This window comes from Peromyscus eremicus, chromosome 8a, assembly GCF_949786415.1.
Source record: "Peromyscus eremicus chromosome 8a, PerEre_H2_v1, whole genome shotgun sequence".
Lineage (NCBI taxonomy): Eukaryota > Metazoa > Chordata > Mammalia > Rodentia > Cricetidae > Peromyscus > Peromyscus eremicus.
The window spans coordinates 102,281,301-102,306,948 of NC_081423.1; the positions used below are offsets into that span (position 1 = coordinate 102,281,301).

The 25,648-nt window shown below is 49.5% G+C and overlaps 1 protein-coding gene and 1 long non-coding RNA gene across 7 annotated transcripts in view; one reads left to right on the forward strand and one right to left on the reverse strand.

Moving 5' to 3' along the window:
• Positions 1-25,648, reverse strand: part of Slc38a10 (solute carrier family 38 member 10) — a 52,915-nt gene that overhangs the window by 23,087 nt on the left and 4,180 nt on the right. For 5 of the 6 annotated variants that reach the window (XM_059272265.1, XM_059272264.1, XM_059272267.1 and 2 more), the window contains exons 3-10: positions 19,070-19,115; positions 18,151-18,244; positions 16,789-16,932; positions 15,601-15,725; positions 12,591-12,693; positions 10,369-10,551; positions 6,225-6,336; positions 5,381-5,487 (exon numbers count right to left, since the gene is read on the reverse strand). In XM_059272265.1, coding sequence (XP_059128248.1) covers positions 5,381-5,487; positions 6,225-6,336; positions 10,369-10,551; positions 12,591-12,693; positions 15,601-15,725; positions 16,789-16,932; positions 18,151-18,244; positions 19,070-19,115 — 914 coding nt within the window. Of the gene's footprint in view, positions 1-5,380; positions 5,488-6,224; positions 6,337-10,368; positions 10,552-12,590; positions 12,694-15,600; positions 15,726-16,788; positions 16,933-18,150; positions 18,245-19,069; positions 19,116-23,919; positions 24,114-25,648 lie in introns of all 6 variants that reach the window. The other variant, XM_059272268.1, reaches the window with a different exon arrangement.
• Positions 7,140-13,467, forward strand: LOC131918026 (uncharacterized). Its single transcript, XR_009380813.1, has 2 exons — positions 7,140-7,493; positions 13,196-13,467. It is a non-coding gene; the product is annotated as an uncharacterized LOC131918026 (long non-coding RNA).

Genomic DNA, 25,648 nt, shown 5'->3' on the forward strand with positions numbered 1-25,648 from the left:
GAGAAGAAAAGGCTAACCTGAGCAGAACAGAACTGAGACACCTACGTACGATACCACCTTCGGGGAAATGTCTCCACAGACACACGGGACACCTCACAAGGTACAGCGTCAGACTGAAAAGCAGAAACTGGAAGAGCTACAAGGGGACATAAATCAACAATTAGGAATTATTTTACCTTTCTCATAACTGATAAGATTTTTTTTTTTTAAATATCAGTACAAAAATGTTAAATCTCAAGTCCTCAGTTTGTGACCTTAGGCCTAAGCATTCACAGAACAGGCCATGTATAGTCCACAAGCTCACTTCAACCAATAGTAAAGGGCCGAAACTCTCCAATGTGCATTCAAAGAGTTACTAAAAAAAAACCCCAAATATCTAGAAATCGTTATGATTTGGATTTGAGGTATCCTCCAGAAGGCTCATGTGTTACATGTTTGGTCTCCAATTGGTGAAGCCGATCACCAAAGGAGACCAGGCTCACAGAGGCTTTGCCTCTATCAGGGAGGAAGCGACCCACTGACAGACACTGGTGGAAACACTGGGAGGTGGTGCCCCTCTATCTCCATTGCTCTCTCTGCTTCCCGGATGCCACAAGGTGAGCAGCATCTGGTACACACAGGTCACCACTGTAACAACTGTAACTCACACCTAAAGATGAGGCCAGGGACCACAGCCCAACTCTGAGACTGTAAGACAAATGCATCTTCCTCCTCCTAAGCTGCTCTCTCAGGCACCTGTCACAATGATGAAAGCCTAAGAGGCTGTGGGTGAGAAGAATCAGCAGGAGTCAGAAGATACTGTAAGGAGCTAGAGAAGGGGCTCAGCAGCTATGAGCACACACTGCTCTCTCAGAGGCCTGAGTTCAAGTCCCAGTACCCATGTCAGATAGCCCACCACAGCCTGTAACTCCAGTTCCAGGGGAACCAATGCCTCTGGCCTCTGCTGACTCTTGTACTCAAATACACACAAACCCACATATATGTACATAACAAAAATAAAATAAATCTTTAAAAATAGAAAATACTGTGAGCTGAAGGATGATGTCGCTTCTTCGATCTAGTCTTGATGCAACCCCCAATGAAAATGTCAGCAATTATTCTGGAAGAAACCAAAACGCCATTCTGGGAGTTGGTCAAGCATGCAAAGGACCAGTGATGAGAAGGAACACCTTGAAGAGGCAGAGAGAGGTGTGCCCCCACGACCAGCCCCGGAGGAAAGCACAAAGGCCCGGAACATGAAGCAGGCAGAACTGGTGCGGGGACCAGCACACCCGTGAACAGAGGCGTTCCCAAGAGCCTCAGACGGACAACAGGGGCCGAGAAGGAGACAGCAGGGGACAGTGTGGATCAACTGGACAGCCACATGAGTCCTGCCTCACTTAAGCTGATCCCAAGTGGGGTGAAAGATAAAAGCCACCAGAATAGATCTTCAGAACTTAGGGTAAGCAGACATTTCCACTTTTCTTAAATAGAACCAAAAAAGCACTAAAGGGGAAAAAGTCAATAAACTGGGCCAAAGTAAAATTCACAACTTCTGTCACCAAAAGACGTCCAACGTCAGATGAAGTAACTAACCCTGTAACCCAGCACTGGGCTACAAAATGAGATGGTATCATCGAGATAGCTCAGCAGTTAAGAGCACTGGCTGATATTCCAGAGGACCCAGGTTCAATTCCCAGCACCCACAGCAGCTCACAACTATCTGTAACTCCAGAGTCTGACACCCTCACACAGACATACATGCAGGCAAAACACCAATGCACATATAATAAAAATAAATAAAGTATTTGGGAAAAAAAAGAAAGAGAGATAGCTCAGTAGGTTAGGGACCCACATGGAGGCTCACAATTGTCTACATCTCCAGTTCCAAGGAAATTGACACCTTCTGGCCTCCGTGGACACTTGGCACACCCATACATATACATTAGTTAACAATAAATTTTAAAAACTTAAATGGGGCCAGTGAGATGGCTCATCATGCAAAGGTGCAAAGCCTGACAATTTGAGTTCAATTCTGAAACTCAAATGGTGGAAGGAGACAAATGACTCCCACCAATCCTTCAGCCTCCACGTAAGAGCATGTGCAACTCATGTAGACAAACAAGATTCATACATAAATGTAATTAAGGGGAAAAAGAGACGTTCTTAAGAAAGAAAACAACAAACCCAAGTGTGAAGTACATGTATTTGAAAAAAAAAATACATATAGAATCCATTAGAGGAACTGTAGTTGGCATGTGAAATGAAAAATAAATAAATAAAAATAAGAATCCATTAAAAACCCCTAAAATCAATAAGAGGACAACAAAACAGGAAAAGCCTGAACCACACCTAGAAGACGTCCACAGGGCTCATAAGCACACCAACAGTTCAGAACACCAGTCACCTGGAGATTTAGGGTGTTTGGTTAAGACCTCCAGGTGCCTCCAAGCCTTCAGCTGGAGTGAATATGTAATGTACATATGTACGTATGTTTGTATTTAGAGACAGAGTCTCACTATGTAGATAAGCCTGGACTCAAACTCACCAAGATCTGTTTGCTCTGTGTCTGCCTGAGGGTATGCATGTGAACCACATGCGCATAGGTGCTCAAACAGAGGCCAGAATGTTACGCATTAGGAGTCACAGGTGACTGAGCTGTCGGATTTGGGTCCTCCGAAAGAACAGCAAGTACTCTTAGCACCTGAGCCATCTCTCTAGCCCTGGCAGCCACAACTCTTTTTGTTTTGGTTGAGACAGGGTTTCTCTGTGTAACAGTCCTGGCTGTCCTGGAACTCACTCTGTAGCCCAGGCTGGCCTCAAACTCAGAGATCTGCCTGTCTCTGCCTCCCAAGTACTGGTATTAAAGGCGTGCACCACCACTGCCCAACTGGCAGTTGCAATTTTTAAAAAGGATGGATGGTACATGTGAAGTCTGAGGACACTCTTTATGCTACAAACTAGAGGCACCGCTATTTAAACCCCCAAACATGCAGAATCTACAAAAGCTGACTATGACACCCCAGGGGCCAAGTGCCTCCTGGAAAGGGTGGAATGACAGAGCTGCTCACTCGTGGGCACCTAAAGGAACATCCAAACATCAGTATTGGACTAGACATGATCTGTCACACCATAGGGAGTAGGTGCGATGTCCGATCTTGGTTGTCAGCTTGACTACATCTGGAATCAACTGAAACTTAAGCTTCTGTGCATTCCCGTGAGGATTTTTCTTAATCAGATTTGAAGCAAAGACCCACCCTAATCTGTACCACACCCTCTGGTAGCCCACACAGAAGGACACACAAAAACCTTTGCCTTTTGCCTGCTTGCCCTCACCCTGATGGCAAGTCCATCTGTCCATCTATTGCTTTGGCGTTCCTTCACCAGTATCAGAACCCACTTCTTTGGAATTCGAACAAAGACTGAAGACCAGCAGCTCTCCAGGACTCCTCAGGACTCCAGCACCAGACTGGGACTGCTGAGACACCCATCCTCGTGGACAGAACAACTGCCAGACCCTTGGCTTTTCCAAAGTCAGACATTGCTGGACTCCCCGGCCGAGAGCCTGTAAGCCATTCTAATAAGCTCCCTTTGACTATACATATTACATATATATTATATATATATATATATATATATATATATATATATATATATATATATATATATATATTATCCTATCAGTTCCGTTTCTTTGGAGAACCCTCGCCAACACAGCAGGTTAACGTGGAGCAAGTGAACAAGTGCAAAGTCCTCATGCAGTGACTTTAAGCACCAGACAGGACAGGCATGAGACCCCACTGCATCACGCTGAAGCCACCAAGAGACAATAGTAACCTTTGAGATGCCGGGTTAGACGATGAGAGGGGCTCACGGGCGCTCTGGGGTGGCAAGATATTCACTTTGTCCTGATGGTGGTTTTGGCTAGAGTCACACTGCAAACATATATCAAGTTGTATGTAAGAACTATGTTTTCCTACATACATATTGTACTTTTTTTCAGTGTGTGTGTATGTATATGTGCATGTGGAGGCCTAAGTTGTTGGTAGATATCTTCTTCAATTGCTCTCTACTTTATTGAGGCAGGGTCTCTCACTGAGCCTGGAGCTCTCTAACTCAACTAGTCTAGCTACCCAGCTTGCTCCTGGGATACCGCCTCTGCCTCCCAAGTGCTGTGATTACCAGCTGGCCACCACGCCCACCCAGCTTTTATATGGATTCTGGGAACCCAAGCTCCAAGCCTCATACTAGCACAAGTGCTTTATCCACTAAGCCACTGTCCAAGCCCACCCTTTATTTCTTCTTCTTTTAATATACAATTTATTTGTATTTTATGTTCTTTGGTGGTTTTGCCTACATGTATGTCTATATGAGGGTGTCGGTTCCCCTGGAACGGGAGTTACAAACAGGTGTGAACTGTCAAGTGGGGTACACTTAAACATCTACCAGTATGCATCAATAAGGAAACATTCAACAATCCCCTAAAAAGGAAGCAAAGACACAGGCAGTTCACAAAGAAAGAACATTAAATGGCATTTGTGCCTCTGAAACAACCTTTCCCCTTACTCTGAGGAGGCCAAAAGTACAGAGGAAAATGTTGGCATGGTGACAGACACACCTTGGAGCCGTGACCTCACCAGGCACAGGGTGAAAGGCTCCCATTCTGACCAGGAATCTCATTTCTGGAACACTTTCTATAGACACAGTCTCATGTATATGGAAACACCTGTGGGCTGCAATAGCAAAAGGCTAGGGCTGACTTCGTGGGAGACTAGGATTATGGAATTTCCCCGTGGTGAACTCCCAGGAGTCAGCTAAAACAGAAGGCAGTCCTGGATGCTTACACCTGTGGTCGAGGAGCAACCTGCTACGGATGTTAAGCAAAGACAGCAGGAAGCTGCATTACCAAAAAACAAAACAAAACAAAGAAGCTGGAGCATGCCCACACATGTGCAGACATTATCTTCCTGGGACATCCCGCTAATCCAGCAATGGTGTTCTCTGTGGGAGTATCTAGGGGAGGGTAGACAGTCACAGTATGAACACACTTCAGTGTTTTGTGCTTAGGTAAGGAAGAGTAATCGTCCTCTCTGGAGAGTCCTGATACACAGGGGCAGAGACTAAGCCACCTGTTTGGCCCACTTCTCACATCTCCTTGACCAAGTATTTCTTGTAAGCCACCTGTTTGGCCCACTTCTCACATCTCCTTGACCAAGTATTTCTTGTGATAAAACACTGAAAATGAGTGGACAGAACCTGTCTAAAGACCCTGGGGCGCTGACTGTATTCTGCTACTTCTCCCTGACTAGAGTGACTGGCCAAGGGTCAGGCCATGTGGTGGGCAACACTCACCTTCATCCAGGGGATAAGTGCATATGGCCTAGGGGAGGGACACACTCACCTGGGCTGAGGGAGCATTCTTGTGGGCTTTCTTATAGATCAGAGCCGGGCAGATGAAGCAGATGAGGCTCCCCATCGTCGCCCCTGTGAGGCCAAGGATGGTTTCCACTACAAACAGACAGACAGCAAGGTGTGACTGGGAGACTGTGCTCACCTGGCATAAGGGCACACTGGCACACTGAGTGCCAGTGAGCAGACATCTGCTGTACCCAAGGGGCTCCACTACCACCTCCACTTTTCTCCTCCTCCTCATATGCTAAGATGTGTCAGAGCAGAGCAGCCTGGGAAATTCTGACAGCTCATCTTTAAATGGCCAAGCACAAGCTGGGTGGTGATGTAGAGGCAGGCAGATCTTCGAGTTTGAAGCCAGCCTGGTCCACATAGTGAGTTCAGGATAACCAGGGCTACACAGAGAAACCCTGTCTCAAAGACCCAGCAAGTAAATAAGTAGACAGATAGATAAACAAATAAGTGGCCAAGCACAGGGGGTTTCCTACCAAAGTCAGATGTTGGCTCCATGTGGCCTAGTTCACTCTATCATCACTTGTCAAGTAACCTAGTGCCTTGTCCTCAGCTATGTGTGGAAAAGGCTACAATGTGCTGGCTGGCTAAAGCCGTTACTCCTGTGTGATGACAGCAAGCTACAGCTGGTCTGCTGAGGAACGGGTGTGACCTTGAATTTCTAGGCAGTTTTTAGGATACCAGAGAAAATGGCATGAGACTTTGGGAGTACTCTCAGCTAAATGCTAAGCATGGGCTAGGGACATCCCTGGGTCCCCCATGCAACAGGAAGAATGGAGGACAACTAAGGGCAGAAAAGAGGCAGCAGAGGCTGCCCACCTTACCATTGGGGATCAAGATTCCACCGACCATGGTTCCAAACACCACCGAGAGGGTGAGGACTTTAAACCGGAGTGGGGGCATGTAGCCTCCTGCAGCAAAGGTTCCATCTTTTTGCTACATGAAAAAAACAAAAACAACCAGTTTTGAAATGACTACTTTCCAGTGGCACAAGGCCACACGGGGCTCTGCCAGCCAAGCCTATCTCTGCATGGGTCCAGGCGGGAGCTCACCTGGCCGGTGAACGCTGCAGCACAATCAGATTTGGCTGAGCAGCTTTAATGGAAGCCTGCAGAATGCCAAGAAGCTGTGGGCTGGACATCTTACAGCTCTGTTTTGAAACGTTAGTATTATGCCCTTCATTTTCATATTTGCTCTTGGGGCAAAGACAAAACAGAGACTTAAATAGACACACAAACCGGACAGCAGAGTAGACAGAGGCTCCAGAGGGACAGCCCTGTGAAGTGAGTCAGCTTCTCCTCAGTGTGCAGCTTCAGATTACGTGCTGAAGCCCTACACACACACATGTATACATACATGCATTCACGCACACGCATGCACTTGGCTGTTATCACCATTCCCAACAGATCCATGGTGAGCACTTAACCATTTCAAAGTCCAGGAAGGAGGAAAGTGGAGAAGGATTTGAGGTGGCATAGCCCAGCACCCCACCCCACCTGGCACACAGGACACTCATCACAGGTGTAGCAGCACAAGAGGAGGTGGGAGCCCCACACTCTACATGCCTAAGAGTCCGACACAGCCCGGTTCAAATCCGTTTCCTCTCTGACAACAGAAGTATCTCCTCCTCAAGCTGCTGATCCTCATGTGAACTGGCACACAGCAAGGGTTGACCATAATGATCATTCCTGGGTTAGGAACAACGGAACCTTCCAGAACTAGAATTTCAAAGCAGCTATTTTCACAATGGACACTAACGCAAGATAGACTGAGGTAGCTGGAGCTGAAATCTTTTGTTGAATAGGGATGACAGTTTGTCCATAACCCAGGAATCCCAGTCACAGCCCTGGAAGTTGACCAAGAAATTATCTAAAGGAGGAAGTGGGAACTTGTGTGCAGACAGGCAGAAAAGCCATCAATAGAAGAACGTCTACAAGAGCAGATGAGCAAGAGCAGAGATGCTGTGGGTTTCCATGGATACACATACAGGCCCCCAGTCAATCTACTGAAAACAGAGGAAAGGGAAGGGAAAATCACACTGTAAACAGACACAAATATGGGGATGTGACCACATGCATGTAAACAAGAAGCAGGTAAGCTAACTTTCTTTCTCTTTCTTTTTGTTTTTTCCGAGACAGGGTTTCTCTTGTAGCCCTGGCTGTCTTGGATCTCACAATGTAGACCAGGCTGGCCTCAAACTCAGAGATCCCCCTGCCTCTGCCTCCCAAGTACTGGGATTAAAGGCGTGCATCATTATCACTTGGTGGTAAGCTTTTCTAATACTTCTCTTTGTTCTATTATCGATGTTTAACTTTACAAAAGAGTTAGATGCTAGCACTTGGGAAACAGAGGCAGGCAGGTCTCTGCGAGTTCAAGACCAGCTTGGTCGAGATAGCAAAGGTCAGACCAGCTAAAGTTACATAGTAAGACCCTATCTGAAAAACACAACAACAACAACAACAAAAAAAAACCACTTTGCAGAAGAGGGGGGACATTATGCAAAAAGCACCAACACTGCTTCAGTCTGAAGCACATAGACACACCAAGCTCACATGAAGCAGTGAGGGGTGGTTTTAGCAACCCACAAAGTGGAGGTGGTACAGCATGAACCAGGGTGGAGGAGGGTGAACCTTTGGCCACAGAGCTGGTCTCATCTTTGCCCCTTGTGGCAGTTTGAATGTAACCAGTCCCCATAAGCTCATAGGGAGTGGCACTATTAGGAGGTGTGGCTTTGTTGGAGTAGTTATGGCCTTGTTGGAAGAAGTGTGTCACTGTGGGGGTGGGCTTTGAGGTTTCCTATTTCAAGATATTGCCCAGTGTCTCAGACCACTACCTGCTGCCTTCTGATCAAGATGTAGCCAGCATCATGTCTGCCTGCACATCACCATGCTCTCCACCATGATGATAATGGACTGAACCTTTGAAACTACAGTTTCAAAGCCACCACCTCAATTAAATGTTTTCCTTTATAAGAATTGCCATAGCCGGGCGGTGGTGATGCACGCCTTTAATCTCAGCGCTAGGGAGGCAGAGGCAGGTGAATCTCTGTGAGTTCAAGGCCAGCCTGGTCCAGGACAGACTCCAAAGCTACACAGAGAAACCCTGTCTGGGGGTGGGTGGGCTGCCGTGGTCACAGTGTCTTTTCACAATAGAAATGCTAAGAAACCCCTCAAGGGACAAAGTCCAAAATCCTACTTTGCATGGTATCCAGGTACATAAACACTAGCAGAGAGAGAGACCAAGAGCTAGCCTGTGAGAGGCACTCAGCCTCTGTCACTGGGCCTCTACTGTCACTGGCAGCAGAGTCCATAGGAAAGAGACACAAACAACAGCACTGCCATGACTGGGCAGACAGGGAGCAGCTGTGCCAGCTGTTTCTCCTGAGTCGACACTCTGGGACCACTGCTGTCTCCCTTATTCCAAGTGCTTGTGACCTTGTATTTCCAGCCACTAGGAGTCCTGGCTGATCAGACAAACCAGGTGCTAAGATGTCAGGCATTGGAGCCAAAGAATCTTGGTCTAGATAGCGAAGGCCAGTCATCACAGAAAACAGCCTGGACAGTGGGTCTATCTTACCAGACTCAGGAGAGGGTGCCCCTGTGAACAAGGGTGAAAAGAAAGCTGAGATGGAGAAGCGCAATAGATATGAGGCAACCCAGGGCAACGGCAAGCAAGGACCAGAGAGCTCAGCGGTTAAGAGCACTGGCTGCTCTTTCAGAGGACCTGGGTTCAATTCCCAGCACCCATATACACGATATCTCACAACTGCCTGTAACTCCAGTTCCAGGGGATCTGACATTTTCACACCAATGCACATAAAATAAATTTAAATATATTATTTTAAAAAGTTTCTTGTGAAATGCGCGCGCGCACACACATACACACACACACACACACACACACACACACACACACACACGGGTTCTACCAACACACTATACTGAAGTCACTACAAAGTACAGAAGTAGCACAATCCTATCCCATGATTCCAGTTGTTATCAATGTTGGCCAGTGAATTTGTGCCCCTGCTACAGCCTCCCCAGGACCGCTTCCACAGCAGCCTCATGTCTCACCATCTCTCTGACTTGAGGTTGCAAGCATCAATGCTGGCAAATCCCATAGACGAACCAAGTTGCCTACACAGCTGGCATGGCCCAAAGGGCACTCTTCTGTGTTCTTTTTACCTAGGTTAATGCAAGCCGTGCCTACTCGGGGGCTGGGAGTACATGCAGCTCAAGAGCAGTGGGTGTGCTTTAGCATATACAAGGCCTTAGGTTCAATCTCTAGCAACAAAGGAAAGAAGAAGAAAGGAAGGACAGATGATCTCTATTAAAAACTTCCTGCCGGGGCCAGCAAGAAAGGCTCATTAGGTAAAGGCACTTGTCACCAAGCCTGACAACCTGAGTTTGATCCCGGAACCCACACGGTGATGGGACAGAACTGGACCCCACCAGTTTCCTCTGACCTCCATTCGCACACCAAGGCAAAAGAGCCCCACTACCACACTAAATAACGAAAAAATTTAAATTACAAACAATGACAAAAACCACTTCATTTCAGCTGGGCATTGTGGCACACACCTGTGATCCTAACACCCAGAGAGTGGTGCTAGGAGAGAGAGGAGAGAGAATCCTGAGTTCATGGCCAGCCTGGACAACACGGCAGACTCCCCTCAAAATAACCCAAGACTTCAGTTCACTTGAAATTTGTTTGGGTCAGCAAGATGGCTCAGCAGGCAAAAGCACTTGCCACACAAGCCAGACAACCCCTGGACCCACAACAGAAGAGAATCAACTTCTAAACGTTGTTCTCTGACTTACACACACACACACACACACACACACACACACACACACCCCACCCCACCCCACACACATATATACACACACTGTTTATTGTTAACTAGGAGAAGCTCCACCTACCACTGTCATGGAAACAGAGCTAGCCCAAGAGAACGAAAGATCATACCTGTTGCTCAAACAGCAGTGTGTTCAAGGCCTGTCTGCACGGCAGAATCATCATGGGGAAGCCCACAGCCACGGACATGACAAAGCCCACTCGGATCATCTCTGTCACCAAGTTGGAGGGGAAGTGTATCAGCACGTTGCCGGCAGTGGCATCAGTGAAGCTTACGTAGCCAAAAAACCCCACCTGTCAGAGGAGGACAAAGAGCAATGTGGCCGGCCAGCTGTCTGTCAGTCTGTGTTGACTGCCTGTCTTTGTCCCAGATTGGCCTCAGAGCACCTCCAAGGAAGCTGGCACAAAACCCACCCACCAAAAAACAAAAGCCCTCCTCATCTCCTCAGGCATAAAATTCTTGATAACCAAAGGTGAACTGCTCAAGTGTAACTTCAACAGAACTATAAATGAGGCAAAAAAATGGAGTTGCCAATATGGAAAGGAAGGTTCTAGAATGCCTCCAAGCCTTTCAGAGGAGCCTTTTTTTTTTTCTTTTTGGTTTTTTGAGACGGGGTCTCTCTGTGTAGCCCTGGCTATCCTGGAACTCACTCTGTAGACCAGGCTGGCCTTGAACTTATGGAGATCCTCCCGAGTGCTGGATTAAAAGGAGTCACCACCAGAGCCGGGCTCAGAGGAGCCACTGTTAATCAGGAGCTGGGTGTAGGGCACAGGCCTGTGATTCCAGCTTTCGGGAGGCAGAGACAGGAGGATGGAGAGAGTTCCAGGCCAAACTGGGCCACACAGTGTGACCCTGCCTCAAAAACCATACTGAAATAAAATAAAGCCAGTCAAACAGCCGTGGGCGAAGAGGATGGAGGAAGCTCCAGGACTGGATGATGCTCCAACGACCACGCTGAAGACAGATGCCACAGGCAAGGGCAGGAGCCGAGCTGCAACCCCAGCACATTCACATCCTCTTCAGACAGCATCTGTCCCCTCCACGGTTCTGGGGCTCAAACCCAGGGAGTCACGTATGCAAGGCACGCTCTCTCCCAACTAGGCTGCTTGTCTAGCTCTGTATTCTTTCTTTCTTTTTTTTTTTTTTTAAGATTTATTTATTTATTTATTTATTTATTCATTATGTATACAGTGTTCTGCCTCCATGTATGCCTGAATGCCATAGAGGGCACCAGATCTCATTATAGATGGTTGTGAGCCACCATGTGGTTGCTGGGAATTGAACTCAGGACCTCTGGAAGAGCAGCCAGTGCTCTTAACCTCTTGAGCCATCTCTTCAGCCCTAGCTCTATATTCTTAAAGACAACAAACAGAAGCCAGATGTGGTATAATCCCAGCTCTTAGGAGGAGGCAGGAGGATCTGAGTTCAAGGCCTAAGCTACATGTGAGCTTCAGGCCAGCTTTGGCTACACAATGAGAACCTGTCTCAAATAAATAAACAAACAAACAAACAAATAAATAAATAGGGAAAGAGAGAAAGGGGGAAGGGAGGGAAGGAGGGCAGGGGAGGGAAAAGATGGGAAGGGAAGGAAAGGAAGGAAGGAAGAAAACAGCAAGTATATTAATAAGAAGAGCCGGGCAGCGGTGGCACATGCTTTTAATCTCAGCACTCAGGAGGCAGAGGCAGGTGGATCTAAGTTCAAGGCCAACCTGGTCTACAGAGCGAGTTTCAGGGCAGCCAGGCCTACACAGAGAAAGCCTGTCTTAAGGGGGTGGGGGATGAGAAACTACTGAAAAACCGTTTCTAATGTTTGTGAATTGGGATATTCTCTCACACTGGCATCTCGTGCACCCTCATTTCTTTTTAACTGGAATGCTCCTCTGTAGAGAATTAACAATAGCCATGGAGAGGGGAAAGCAGGCCCCCCAGTTAAAGCAATCTGGAACCAGCCCTGGTCAAGATGCCTGAGCTCTTCAGACTAGATAATGTTCACAAAACTTGGCATTGTGGTGCTCACCCACAATCCCAGCACTTGGGAGGCAAAAGCAGGAGGATCGCCCTAAGTTTGAGATCAGTCAGGAATACAAAGTAAGACCCTGTCTTAACAAAACAGAAAGAAGATGCTACATGGTCCAGGGCAGAAGCAGCTCCCAGGTGCCCAGTCCTGGAATGCCTGGGGCTGAGGAACTGAGCTGCTCTGGGTCACCGTGAACACGGTGCACCTACAGGCACTGGCATGGAAAAGGTGAGGACACGGGGTCCTGAGTGCAAGAGGCAGTGTGCTGTGCTGTGCTGTGCTGTGCATCAAGGAGGAGGTGTGGGCGGCTCCTACCATGACATAGAAGGCAGTGACCACGTTGAGGGAGGAGGCAAATATGGAACTCATGGTCTTCAACGATGGCTCGTCCAGGCTGTCATAGGTAGGCAGGACCTGGCTGTGTAGAGACAATCGAGTCACACAGACTCCAGACAAGCAAACCCCAGAGCCTTCCCCCACCTCCTGACAACTCCTAGGACCTCTATCAAAATGGCCCAGGCAACAAACCCCGGCACTTCTTTCCCAGACCATTCTCCACAGACCATGACTCATGGTGCCCAGGACAGCAGCTGGGTGACACCACAGATGGTAGCACCATGAGACCCGCAAACCTACCCTGATAGGTTCCATGTAGATCCCTTCACAACTAGCACCACACTGTGGGAGTGCAGGTGTGACTGGGCAGGGAATGAAAACAGGTCTGAGGAAGGAGCCAACAGGAAGCCAAGCAGCACCACTGCCAGGGACAGCAAGTTCAACAACACAGGCAGGCTGGCTGGCTGCAGCCCCCTCAGCACCGTCAACAAACATGGCGGTGAGCACAGACAAGGAGACAGCCTGCGCACATTTCCCGACTCGCAGCCTCTCTCCAGTGATGAGAAAACTGGCTTCTGTCCTAGGTCTGGTGCCACGAGTGTGCTGCTGCTGGACATGGGGGAGGGACCCAAGTCACTGTCAGGACAGGGATATGACAACCTCACGAAGGTGCTCTGCAAACAGCATGTCTGAGGACTTGGGACAGAAAACCCGACTGAGGAGAGTATGCAGGGCCTGGGCACCAGGTGACTGTAACTAGCAGGGGAAGGTCCTTTGCTCCACCCCTTAGCATCGTTGTAAATAGGCCTTTGGAATAAAGCTCTGGGCCCGTGGATAAGGATCCAGGCCCACCCGAGTCTATCCTGCATTTTCTCTGTTTCTCTTCTCTCTATTTCTAACTAAGTCTCTTATCCCTCATTCTTCAAGAGTTCCTGGGGCAAATAAGTGTGGGGGCTGGTCCCCCACACTGCAATTGAGATGGTTCAGGTTGGAACACGAGTTAAATAAGAACTAAGCTAGAACAGGAGGGGAACCTGGTAGTCACCCTTAAGTACTTCCCAGGTGGCTATAAACTTCCAGGACAAGATCAAAGGCACTAAGGAAACCAGACTAGGAACAACCAGGCAAATGGGTGTGTGTGTGTGTGTGTGTGTGTGTGTGTGTGTGTGTGTGTGCGCGCGCGCGCGCGCGCGCGCGTGCGCACGCACGCAACCACACACACGTGCATGCTGGAAATCAGCAACCAATAAACAGATCAGCACAAGGATCAGTGGAGCTATGCACAAAAATGTCTTTAAAAAGTTCAAGGAAAACAAAGAGACACACTACTTGGATCAAAAAGCAGGCACCGATATACTGGGAGGGCTGGCAAGGCAAAACTGCAACCCTGTCCACCCCATTCTCACCAGAGGAATCAGCCACACCCTGCACAGCCTCAGGGACGCTGAAGGGAAGCTAGCATGAGCCCGGCAACAGCTTCTCAGGCTGACCAGGGCTCTAGTCAGAGCAGGGGCCCACCAGGAAGGGAACTTGAACCAGATACGTGTGCGCACACACAGGCACTGCGGGTGCTATGAAGAGGTGGGATGTGCCTGGACACAGTGGAAAAGCTGACTCCACAGGCTTCCACTCAGTCCCAACTGCCCTCCCACCTGGCTCCCACTTCAGAGAGCAGCCCCTGTGGCATCACACAGCTCCTGAGAGTGAGCTCTCCAGGCGCACGCTCTTCTACCGAGGCCCTCTATGTTCCATGTGGCCATTTCTCCGGACCCAGGATGACAGTTCTGTATAACACAAGATCTATCTACCACGAAGTGAGATCGAAGGGGCCAGACGACCACAGCAAGAACTACTCCAGGCACCAAGTAAGGGGCTGGCTGCCATCCCAGCAGGGACAGGCCACTCACCTGGCAAACACTGCGTGCTCACAGCCTGGGGACAATATGTGACCAACACAGAAGAAGAGGGCTCATTTACAGCCCCCAGGTCTTTATGGAAGGGAGATGAACCCGGCACTTAGACAGTGGCATGCTTCACCCTCCGGGAACAGTAACTTGCACTAAGAACCGACCCACAGAGGTACACTGCCTGCAGGCGGCTACTGCCAAAGAAGCCCAACCACAGGCTTGTTTTTTAAAAAGCAAACACGCAGGCAGAAAGGACAAACGGTAACTAAGTACGCCGCACAAGAATGTAACTTCTGTCACCGACGATAATGGGGACATTAAACAGCGAGGCTGGAGCACGTTCTGGCGGAGACAGAGCTGCCAAGAGGAGCCGGTAAGTGGGAAACGACGATTTGGAACTCGAATGTGGGTGTAAACACAGCAGTGTGAGCAAATCTTCTGTCACACTAGTTTACGATTGGCACAATACATGCCCACTGACACCACAGGAGGGGGGCTTCTCTGCCAGCCCCCCTCACATACATGCTGATGGTCTTTTCCCATTGATGTCAGGTTTACGCTTACTGTTCCCACCCGGGCGTGCATCACAAGCTCCTGCCACCCTGATGGAGAAGGTAGCGCTGCTGTGAAGGGGGAGCAGCCCATTCTGTGTTCACAGAGCCCCGCACGCCAGAGAGCCCGCCTGCACACACAAGCCTCAGAGGCATCTCAGCAGCAGCCTGAAGTCAATGTTTGTGCAACTTCTTTTTAAATATTCTCAGAAGAACAGCTACATTCTGGCAAAACACTCGGGACTCTGCACAATCAGATGGCTGGGTTGCTGCTGCACCCCACAGCCAACTCTCCTCTCATGGGATCTGGAAAACTAGGTGCCCTTGCCAGTCAGTCCCAGCAATAGTTCATTTCCCAGTTACAAGAGATCTAGCCCCTCGTCCTAGAGGGAACAGCCATACTAGAACAAGCCATCATTCCTCAGTGGCCAGGAACAAGCAACTCAAGAACCGAGAAAAGCAGGACTCTCATCCCCACCCCTCTCCACCCTCAGCCCCACTCCATCCCCCTGCCACCTCAGGAGTACTTACGACTGGCAGGCAAAGGACATGCCGAAGATGGGGACGCAGCGGAAAATGCCCTCCCAGCGGATGTAGCTGACTCGCTGCAGCCACTGACCACTGAAGAGGCCGTGCTTAAAGGAGGACAGCACAATCTGGACCGGGAGAGAGCAGGGCAAGGGTCAGGAGTCAGTGTGCAGCGTGGACCACTGGACACCTTGCCACAGAGGAGGTAGAGGAGAGAGTTATTCTCTACATCAAAGGTAGCTTACTCCTTCCTACAGCCTGGACCCTGGCTCACACTCAGTCCATACCTGAAGCTGCCTGAACACTACTGAGAGGTATACCCGGCTGCAGGCAGTTTTCTACACAGGATGGAGCAGCTCCTATATAGGGGCCTCTTAGTGGAGACAGAAGCAAAACCTCACTCACCATGCCAGCCCTGATGTCTGTCTCAAATTACAGAATGCAGTCAGTCCCCTTGATATGGCATGTCCTTCCTTCCCTCACCCTGGCCCAGGCAGACATGGTCATCTTTCAGCAGCTCAGCCACTGAGGATGTGGCTACCTGAGTAAGGAGTTAACTGTCACTGGGCTGGTCCTCAGAGAGCTGAGGGGCACTGGCGGGGCACTGGCAGACCATGGCTACAGTGAGAAACCTGCAGCCCAGACTGTACAACCTCCTGCAAGGACACCTGGCCCTGCTCTCAGGAGGGGTCGCTTCTTCCCTAGCCAGTGAAAGTGATTCCAAGGGTTCAGCAGGCTCAGGCAGCGAAGGATGAGGACCCTCTTGGAAGTCCCCACACCTCATCTTCTAGACTGTCCTCCAAAAGCTTTTAGAAAATGACAACTGGCACCAGAAATGACAAGTGCCACCATGGTGGCACCATGAACCTGGTCTCACACTCCACATGAAAGATCTTCCCACAAAACACACAGCTGCTATATTTGCTTTTTCTAGAGCCTTGGTAAAGGGATGATGGTCTCAGAGTCCCGCATCCTGCTATTCAACTGTCAGACTTCTGATACCCACTAGTCAGACATACATATGGCCTTCATGACATTAGAGAAACTCAACCACAGTTGTAAGACTCAGAGCCACCTTCCCCTAGCCCCCACAAGGTAGCTAATGGCTACACCAGACTCAGGCATGGACATTTATGGTTATGGGAAAGACTAAGCCACAAACAACCCTTTAACCGTGCATGTGGTACTGACCACAAACATGAAGATGGTGTAGAAGAGGAGCGCCATGGCACTAAAGGACTGGATGGAGGCCATCATGTTCCTCTGCAGGCTGAGTGGGAGCACGATGCACAGGGACACCGCGAAGAGCAGGAACACGCGCAAGCTGTTGGTCACCTGAAAGGGAACCAGCAGAATCCTCACGGTCTGCAGCCCTGAGTACTCACTGCCAAGGCTCAGCTTACCAGTGTTGTCAGGACAGGAGTCGCCGCAGGCTGGGGAGCACCTTGAGGCTTAAAATAGCAGGAGGCGGGGTCAAGCCTGGCATGCTCACTCTGAAAGCTCCCCTCTCAGCAGCTGTGCCACGTGGATCAAAGTACTAAACACCTCTGGCCCCGGTGTGGCCCAGCCAGGCTCCACAATGAGACTAGTCAGGACAAAAAGGTCAGCTACCCCCTTTACACAGGGAAGGAATGTGACAGGAGCAGGTAGGAACCATCCTGCTCTGGCATACCCGCACAGCTAGTGCCGGGGGCTGGTAGGAGGAGCCTTCTCCATACGACTCAGAGCCAACTCTGCTGCAGAAGGAAATTCTGACCCAGAAAATTCATCACAGAACTCCAGACTAGCATCTAGGAGCAAGCGAAGGTCTGGGGCTATCTCCCATCTAACTCAGCTGCAGCCAGCACTCTGACTTCCTGGACCCTTCTTCAAGGCTGACAGCACAGGTGGAGGCCAAGAGCTTCTACTGCCCAGCTACAGTACTGCCCAGCTGCAGGTACCTGCGTAACTACAGCAGCCCACACTGCTGAGCATGGGCGCACTGGACACCACGGAGGAAGAGGACAGACAGGCTCTGTGCACACCGGCTCACTGCGTGGGAAGCACTCGCAAGGCGCAGAGGCCAATGCTGTCCTGCAAGTCTCTCAGAACTGCAGGTAAGATGCCTCACCCTGGCACCGGTCAGTAGGTTTTGAGAAATGACCCAAGAACCTGTGTGAGGGACTGACCCACAGCTCTGTGAACCCACAGGAAGAGCGAGAGATGGAAAGCAAAATTACTGTCAAAAGCAGGCACGGCAACCACTGAGGCCTCTTTTGCCTGTTGATGAGCAGCACTGGAAGGCTGAGGCCTCTGGCTGCACAATGGTGTGACCTGTCGTGCCCTCCTCCTTCCTGCCCCTACACTGCAGGCTGGATCACAGCCTGCTCTCCCTCTCGGTATCTCTCAGACACTACCCCAGCAAAGTCCCTGAAATCCAAGGGAACCTGAGTGGCTGGCGGGCATGGGAAGCTTCTCTGGGCCAAGGACACTAGTCTCAGCTGGCTTTAAGAGAGGAGACACCGGGCGGCCACACAAGCATTCCAACAGACCAGACAGCTAACAGAGCCTTACCCGTAATCCAACCAGCGGGGCAAAGAAGTTGGAACCCAAGTCACCAATCACGACGTAGAAGGCAACGCAGGTGCCCAGCATCAGCCCAATCATGCTGTGAAGACAGACGGACACACGGCTTTGGAATCAGATTTGAAAGAGAGTGCTGCTTTGTGATTAGAACATGGCACCTTTGCGAGAATCACAACCCAGGCACCCCCAATCTGACACCCAGGACCAGATCCAGTGCCTGGGCTGTGCCGACACAGCATTGCCAGAAAACTGGCTGAGGGACAGACAGTTTTGTATGCCCACACTCGCAGGACTGGATGTTTGGGGCTCTCTCCATCGCACTTGGGGTGAATACTGAGCCACACTTAACTATTCTCTGTGGGGTAGCATATTTTCCTTCCACAGGAGCTTCAAAAATTCAGGTGCAACAAAAACTCACAGTAATGTTAGACAAGTTCAAGGAATAATCAACTGCTTCCAAAGAATGTTTTCTTCTGTTTTCACAATTCCCTGATTTAAAAGCCTAAAAGTGTAATTTCCCAACAATTTTTTCAACTCATAAAATTTTGCTTTCAATGACAACAATGTGACATTTTGGTTTAGTGCATCCCTTCTGCAGTAAAATTGGGGACCATCTAAAGAACAGCACTGAGATTAACTATCCAAGGGAACTATTTGCTGTGCTCCCCAAGTTCCCCATTCTCACGTACTAAGTCTCAGCTTAAACAGGCTTTCAGCTTTGACAACCGTCATTTTAAGGGTACAATAAACCGACTTCCAGCTATTCTCTAAGTAACTCTTCAGAACCATAGTAGGCGTTGTCAGCCAATCCACACGTGAAACGCATTGTTCATTCCCACCAGGCGACAGCCCCTCCACTGCTGCAGCAAGAAGGGTGGGACCCAGCAAGGCTGCGTGCGCCGCTTACCTGGTCTCCACCAGCATCTTCCCCACCTTGCCGTAGGCATGGAACGCTAGGAAAGGCAAGAGAAGAAAGCTCAATCCCACGGTGAGAAACAAGGCTGCCTGGGAAGCTGTGAATGGCAGTCTGACAAGCATTTGCTACAAGTTCCATGGATAAGGAAATACTTTAAAACCCCGGTCCCTCGACTTTCTTTAGACCTACCATCCTCCAATGAAGCAACGTGAAACAAGGACAAAGCAAGGGAAGAAGGGAAACGTGGGCAGGGGGAGGGGAGGATCCAGGACCCTATAAAGTAGTGTTCTCTGCCCACAACAGCGATGAGTAGGCCTGCTTGGAGCAGTACCAATACAGCAGAGGTAGCCCCACTTAGGGCAGGGGAAGAGGGAGAACTCAAGAGGGATCCAGGAGGTTCAACCCCTGTCCCAGAACGCTGAACTCATGCCCTGCACCACACGGACACTGCTGAGGGCTTCCTCTCTGTCCTTTGACTGTGATTTACAGAACAGAACAGGATCTTTGCAAGCATGGCACTCTGAGAAAGGAAGGAACAAGGGCTCTGAGCCTTGCCAGTGCCCAGGACAGCCAGTAAAAGAGCACTGATAATGGCTGGCATGCATGGCCGCAGCAGGGTCCAACCAGGAAACGGGTCTGTCTTTCACTTCTGATCCAAAACTGTTTCCAGCAGATGGGAAGTTAAAAGCTGACTCAACAAGGTTCTTCACAGGACCTTAACAGTTATCCGGTCAGCCAGTGTTTTCCCCCATAGTTCAGCCAGATGAGGGCAAAGGGAAGTTCTGGTCTTCTGGGAGCAGCCAAAGGCAGTGCACGTGACAGGATGGCCTCAACCTTGTCACAGCCCCAGCTTCCTGCCCCTTGTTTCCTCCCTCACTCTGGGCCAGCAGCCCTCTGAGGTTGAAGAGCAGGAAACACACATCCACTGGGTATGAATGAACCAAACAAAATCCTTGTTACTTTTAACTGAGGAAGAGGCACAGAGTTGGCAAAAGCCAGACAGTTGGCATCAGCCTCAGCCTGGCCTGAGAACAACAAGGACTCCAGCCTCCAGGGGTCACTCTGGTCTTTCCCAGACTCAGTTGTGAAAGGAACCGAGTATACCCCTCAAGTTCATCTAGCAAGGACTGAAACCCAGTTCAGAATGTTACCTAAGGTCTAGACTGAGAATTTCAAAAAACTAAAAGAACTCCAGAGGCAGTATCAATAGCTGCCTGCCATGTCACCAAAGGATACCCACCCTCTGAGCCCTGTGCCAGAACACGCAGCATAAAACACAGAGGGCCTAAGTAAGCACTGACCCATTCCAGCTCCCACTATTATTCCTTTGTACTCTCTAAAAGGAAAGTGGGCCTACTGCACACTTCAAATACAGAAGAGCCTGCCTGCCCTAGAAAATTCCAGAACACACATGCTTCCAGATGTAAGAAAGTGGAGGCCATCAGCTAGCCAAAAGACCAGCAGGAGGTAGTGCTGTCTTCTCCCAGATCACTCTCAACAGAGCCCAGGCCAAGACCAGGCTTTCTGCCCACCTGCCTGTCCCTATCTTCCCTGAGCCCTGAGAAACAGGGACACAGGACGCCAAGCAGAACTGACTCCACCTCCACCTGCCCGCAATACTCAGCAACAGCAAGGAAAGGAAGGAGTGCTATTCAAGATGGGACACAGATGAGGTAGGGAAGAGGTTGCTGTTCATGACTAGGGCAATACAAGGTGGGGAAGGCTGGCCTGTGACTTCAGTTAACCACTCCCGGACGAGGTGTAGGAGGAATAGCCCTGGGATCCCCACTGCAGCATGGGCACAGGGCCAGCAGACTGGGCAGGTGCATAACATACACATCGTCAGCTCCGGGAGGCTGGGACGGCATAAAGAACAGGTGTCAGAGCTCCACCTCAGAGTCTTGCTCACTAAACCTAGGCCACACCACTCAAGGACATGGAAGAAGAGGCATTCAGCCAGCATGCCCCTGCAGGTACTACTCCAGGCCCATGAAGAGTGAGGCACACTGACCATGAGCCATGGTGAGTACCAGCAACATCCACTATTCACAGCTGAAAAGACAAGAAGCCATGGGGCTGTCATACAGTCTCCATTGCTAGAGAAGGTGGCTTCCATCCCAGAGCACACACTCCTAGAACAGGGTCTGAAGCTCTGAAGAGTTTCCCAGGAGTCACTGATATGTCTGTGTTACCTTCTATCATGGTTTTTTTGGTCAACTTGACACAAACCTAGATAGATATATTTAGGAGAGGGACTCTCAACTGAGAAAACACCCTCATCAGATTTCCTGTAGTATGTCTGTAGGGAATGTTCTTTATTAGTGATTGATGTGGGAGGACCCAGCTCACTGTGGGTGGTGACACACCTGGACAGGTGGTCCTGAGTTGTATAAAAAAGTGGGCTGAGCAAGACATGAGGAGCAAGCCAGTGAGAAACACTCCTCCATGGCCTCTGCTTCAGTCCCTGCCCTGACTTCCCTCAGTGATAGAGTGCAACTTGAGAGTTGTAAGACAAAACAAACCCTTTCCTCTTCAAGTTGATTTGGCCATGGTGCTTTATCATGCACTAGAAACACTAACCAATACACCTTCTGAAATGAAATGAGGTTTTAAAAGGCCATGTGGAATATAAGCTGGGCATAGAAGCAGGAGGTGTGGAGTTTATAAAAACCATCCAACAATCACAAGAGCAAAAACAAACACAGCAAACTGGTGCCCACATTCACCAACAAGCCCCACTGTGCTGACTCTCCACCCTGTAGACATTCATTCTCCAGAGCTGGGGGAGGGAGTATATCAGGGAAAAGAGGCCACTGCCACAGCTGGTGATGCCGTTAAGACTTAAAGGCAAAGGGGCCAATGTGAGAAAGAGGTTCCCAGATTCCCAAGGAATGCAAAGGGTAAACAGGCTCTTTATTGAAGACATGACTACCACCCTGGAAATTCTTCACCTTCTTCCATGGTCTGCAAGTGAGGACATACGCTATCTGCACATTTCATCTACAGAGCCCCAGTGTCCATGACCCAACCCAGGGTCCTCTCATACATCCACAGACACAGGCCATCTGTCAGGTCTGCTATATCTTGAGGGAAAGAGAGGCACATCTTCTGAACATGCTGATGGGCTGCAGCTTAAGTAGACAGTGAGTCCTGGCCCATCAAGAGGACAAAGGACAAGGGAGAAAGGCAGGTGTCTGTCTAGCTATAGAAGAGGGCTCCACACTACCTGTAGGGCCAGACCATGGCAGAAGGTGGCCCAGGAGACCCTCCTCTCTACCGCTCTGGCTCCCATATAGCTAGTCACCCCAACTTGTAGACAAAAGAAAACTGGTGCTGAGCTGACAGGTCCAGAAGACTATCTGGGGACCTGAGAGACTGGGGACTAGGGAGATCAGGATTCCAAGAAATTGTCTAGAGGTTCGAAAAGCTCTGGGGACCTGGGAGACTGAGGGCCCAGAAGATTATCTGGGGGCTCAGGAGATTGAGAGTCTAAAAGACTCTCTGGGGGCCCACACAACTAAGCCGTCTTGTTTAGGATCCAGGTGGTGGTGGCGCACGCCTTTAATTCCAGCATTTGGGAGGCAGAGGCAGGTAGATCTCTGAGTTCAAGGCCAGCCTGGTGTACAGAGTGATTTCCAGGACAGCCAGGGCTGCACAGAGAAACTCTGTCTCAAAAGACAGAAAAAAGAAAAAGGGGGGGGGGGGAGCATAAGCTAGACTACCGGGAATTTTGGGGAATTTGTTGTTTCCAGTAAGTTACTACATTCAGTTAAAGCTGGAACCCCAGGCAGCCAGCATTCAGAGGTGTTCATTCAACAGTTTTCTTTCCATTGCTCAAATCTAGACAAACCAGTTTGACTTCTCAGGGACTTTCGAAGAATAACTGACTGGCCAACCAACTACAAGAAGCCATGGCTGCCCCAGCCCAGGGCTGAGCTCACATCTTCTTTCAGGACACAGGACACAGAAGCTGGAATTTCAGCTACAAAACATGGACAGAGGTCTCAGAGGAAAAGGACCACACACTGCAACATGGCTCCACACCACCAAGGCCAACCCCCAATCACCTCACCTCCTGCTTTCTGGTAGGGCAGAATGAAGCTGTCTCAGTGTGGATCAAGTTTAACTGATAAACCTCACCTCTTCAAATGGCAGTAAAAGACAGAACCAACATCATCACAAAAGAAAGAGAAGGAACTCATCCCTTGGGATCTGAGGCCAGGAATGAACATCAGGGTACTGGTACCACCGCAAAGCAGACTGGGAAAAAACAAGAGGCCACACTGCAGAAGCCCACATGTGCATCTCTAGAGGAGGGCAAGGTGGAGGTAAGGCACCTCGTGCCTTTGCCCATCACTCGAATTCAGGCCTTAAGAACTACTTTATCTTGCACTACTCCATCTGCCCCCAAACGCTGCACCAGTTTCCTCGCTTAACGGTGAGAGCCAGGATCAGAGGCCAGGCGCTACGCCTGCAGTTGAGAGCAACATTCCAGCCACACACTGGCTGGGGGAGGTCAGGAACATCCCAGGAGGCTAGAAGTTTTCTTTCCACATTCCCCCACAAGGCTAAGTAACAAGAGCAAAAGAGTGGCATTCTGACCCCCATGCCAAAGAATTCCAGAATGAGCTACACAGCAAGAAAGTCCAAACCTGGCGGGCAGAAACAACCAGATTCACATGCCGACCTGAGGGGAGGACAGGAGAGAGAGGCACTCTCGTGCTCTTGAAGCCAAACTACCTAAAGACAAGCACAAGTGCTGCATTTAGTCCTTGTGGCTGAAACTGAGAAGAACTAGAGGGAACAGAGCTGCAACCAACAGTCCTGGGAGAAAAGCCCACCCTCGGGGCAGATGGGGCACCGAGTCCCAGACACAAGCTGGACTGAAGCGTTTCCGTCGTGGAGTTCCAGGGGTTTGAGGGGCTCCTTTCCGCAACTCCAAGGAAGGCTTCAAGGTACTGGGAGTTAGCGGCAGCAAGTCAGCAGAAGGCTATGGGAGCGCAGGTCTATGGACTTGAAGGGCAGGTATGTGCATCTGTAAAGAGGCAGGAGCACAAGGGCGAGAAAGAGAGGCCTGGTGCTCTCTACCCTCCACCTCAGCCCAGTTCTGAGGCAGGTGTTCTGCTTTTTTTTCTTTTTTTTTTTTTTTTTTTTTTTTTTTTTGGTTTTTGAGACATGATTTCTCTGTGTAGCCCTGGCTGTCCTGGACTCACTCTGTAGATCAGGCTGGCCTGGAACTCAGAGATCCATCCACCTGTCTCTGCTTCCCAAGTGCTGGGACTAAAGGTGTGTGCCACCAGGCCTTTTTTTTTTTTTTTTTTTAATTTTTGAACAGTGTTTTTGATTGCGTGTTTTAAAAAATTCTATTCAGCACTTAAAAAGCAGAGGCAAGTAGATCTCTGTGAGTTGTAGGCCAGCCTGATGTACATAGTAAGTTCCAGGCTAGGTATACCTACACAGTGAAACTTTGTCTCAAAAACAACAGGCCGGGTGGTGGTGGTGCACGCCTTTAATCCCAGCACTCAGGAGGCAGAGCCAGGAGGATCTCTGTGAGTTCAAGGCCAGCCTGGTCTACAGAGCGAGATCCAGGACAGATAGGACTATTACACAGAGAAACTCTGTCTCAAAAACAAAACAAAACAAAAAACAATAATGTGTGTGCATATGTGTATGTGTGCTTTTGTACCCCCCTGTGGCTGTGTAGCTTAGAACACAACTTTGTGTAGCTGGTTCTCTCCTTCTGTTATCACCTTTATGTGGGTTCCAGGAACTGAACTCAGGATGCCAGGTGTGTGCAGTAACTCTTACCAGCCCTTGTTTTGTTTTTTGAGATAGTTTCTTTTTTGGGTTTTTTTTTTTTCTTTTTGGTTTTTCGAGACAGGGTTTCTCTCTGTAGTTTTGGTGCCTGTCCTGGAACTCTCTCTGTAGCCCAGGCTGGCCTCGAACTCACAGAGATCCACCTGGTTCTGCCTCCTGAGTGCTGGGATTAAAGGTGTGCACCACCACCGCCTGGCTTGACATAGTTTCATGTAGCCCAAACTGGCCTCAAATTTGCTATGAAGCCAAACAGAGGCTGGCCTTGAGCATCTTATCCTCCTGCCTTATCCATCCAAGTGCTAGGATTACAGATAAACACCACCACACCCACCTTGCACCACCATACCTTAAAAAAGCCAGGTATGGTGGCGCACACCTTTAGTCCCAGCATTTGGGAGACAGAGACAAGAGGATCTCTGTGAGTTCGAGGCCAGTCAGGTCTACAAAGCAAGCTCCAGGACAGCCAGGGCTATTATACAGAGAAACCTTGTCTGGGGGTGGGAGGATAAAAAACCAAAAAACCAACAACATTGCTCTAAAAACAAAAACAAAAGAAAAAATCCAGAAACTTCCTTAAGAAGAAATAGAAGAAAAATAACTAAACAAGAGGAATAAGACCCCCCCCAGACCCTCTTCCTCCTCTCCCTCCTCCATTGATTCTCATTTTTCCACCCCTGCTCTCTTTCCCCCTCTTCCTCTTCCTTATTTTTTGACCTCTCTCTCCCAACTCCCCTCCTCCTCCTTCCCCCTCTA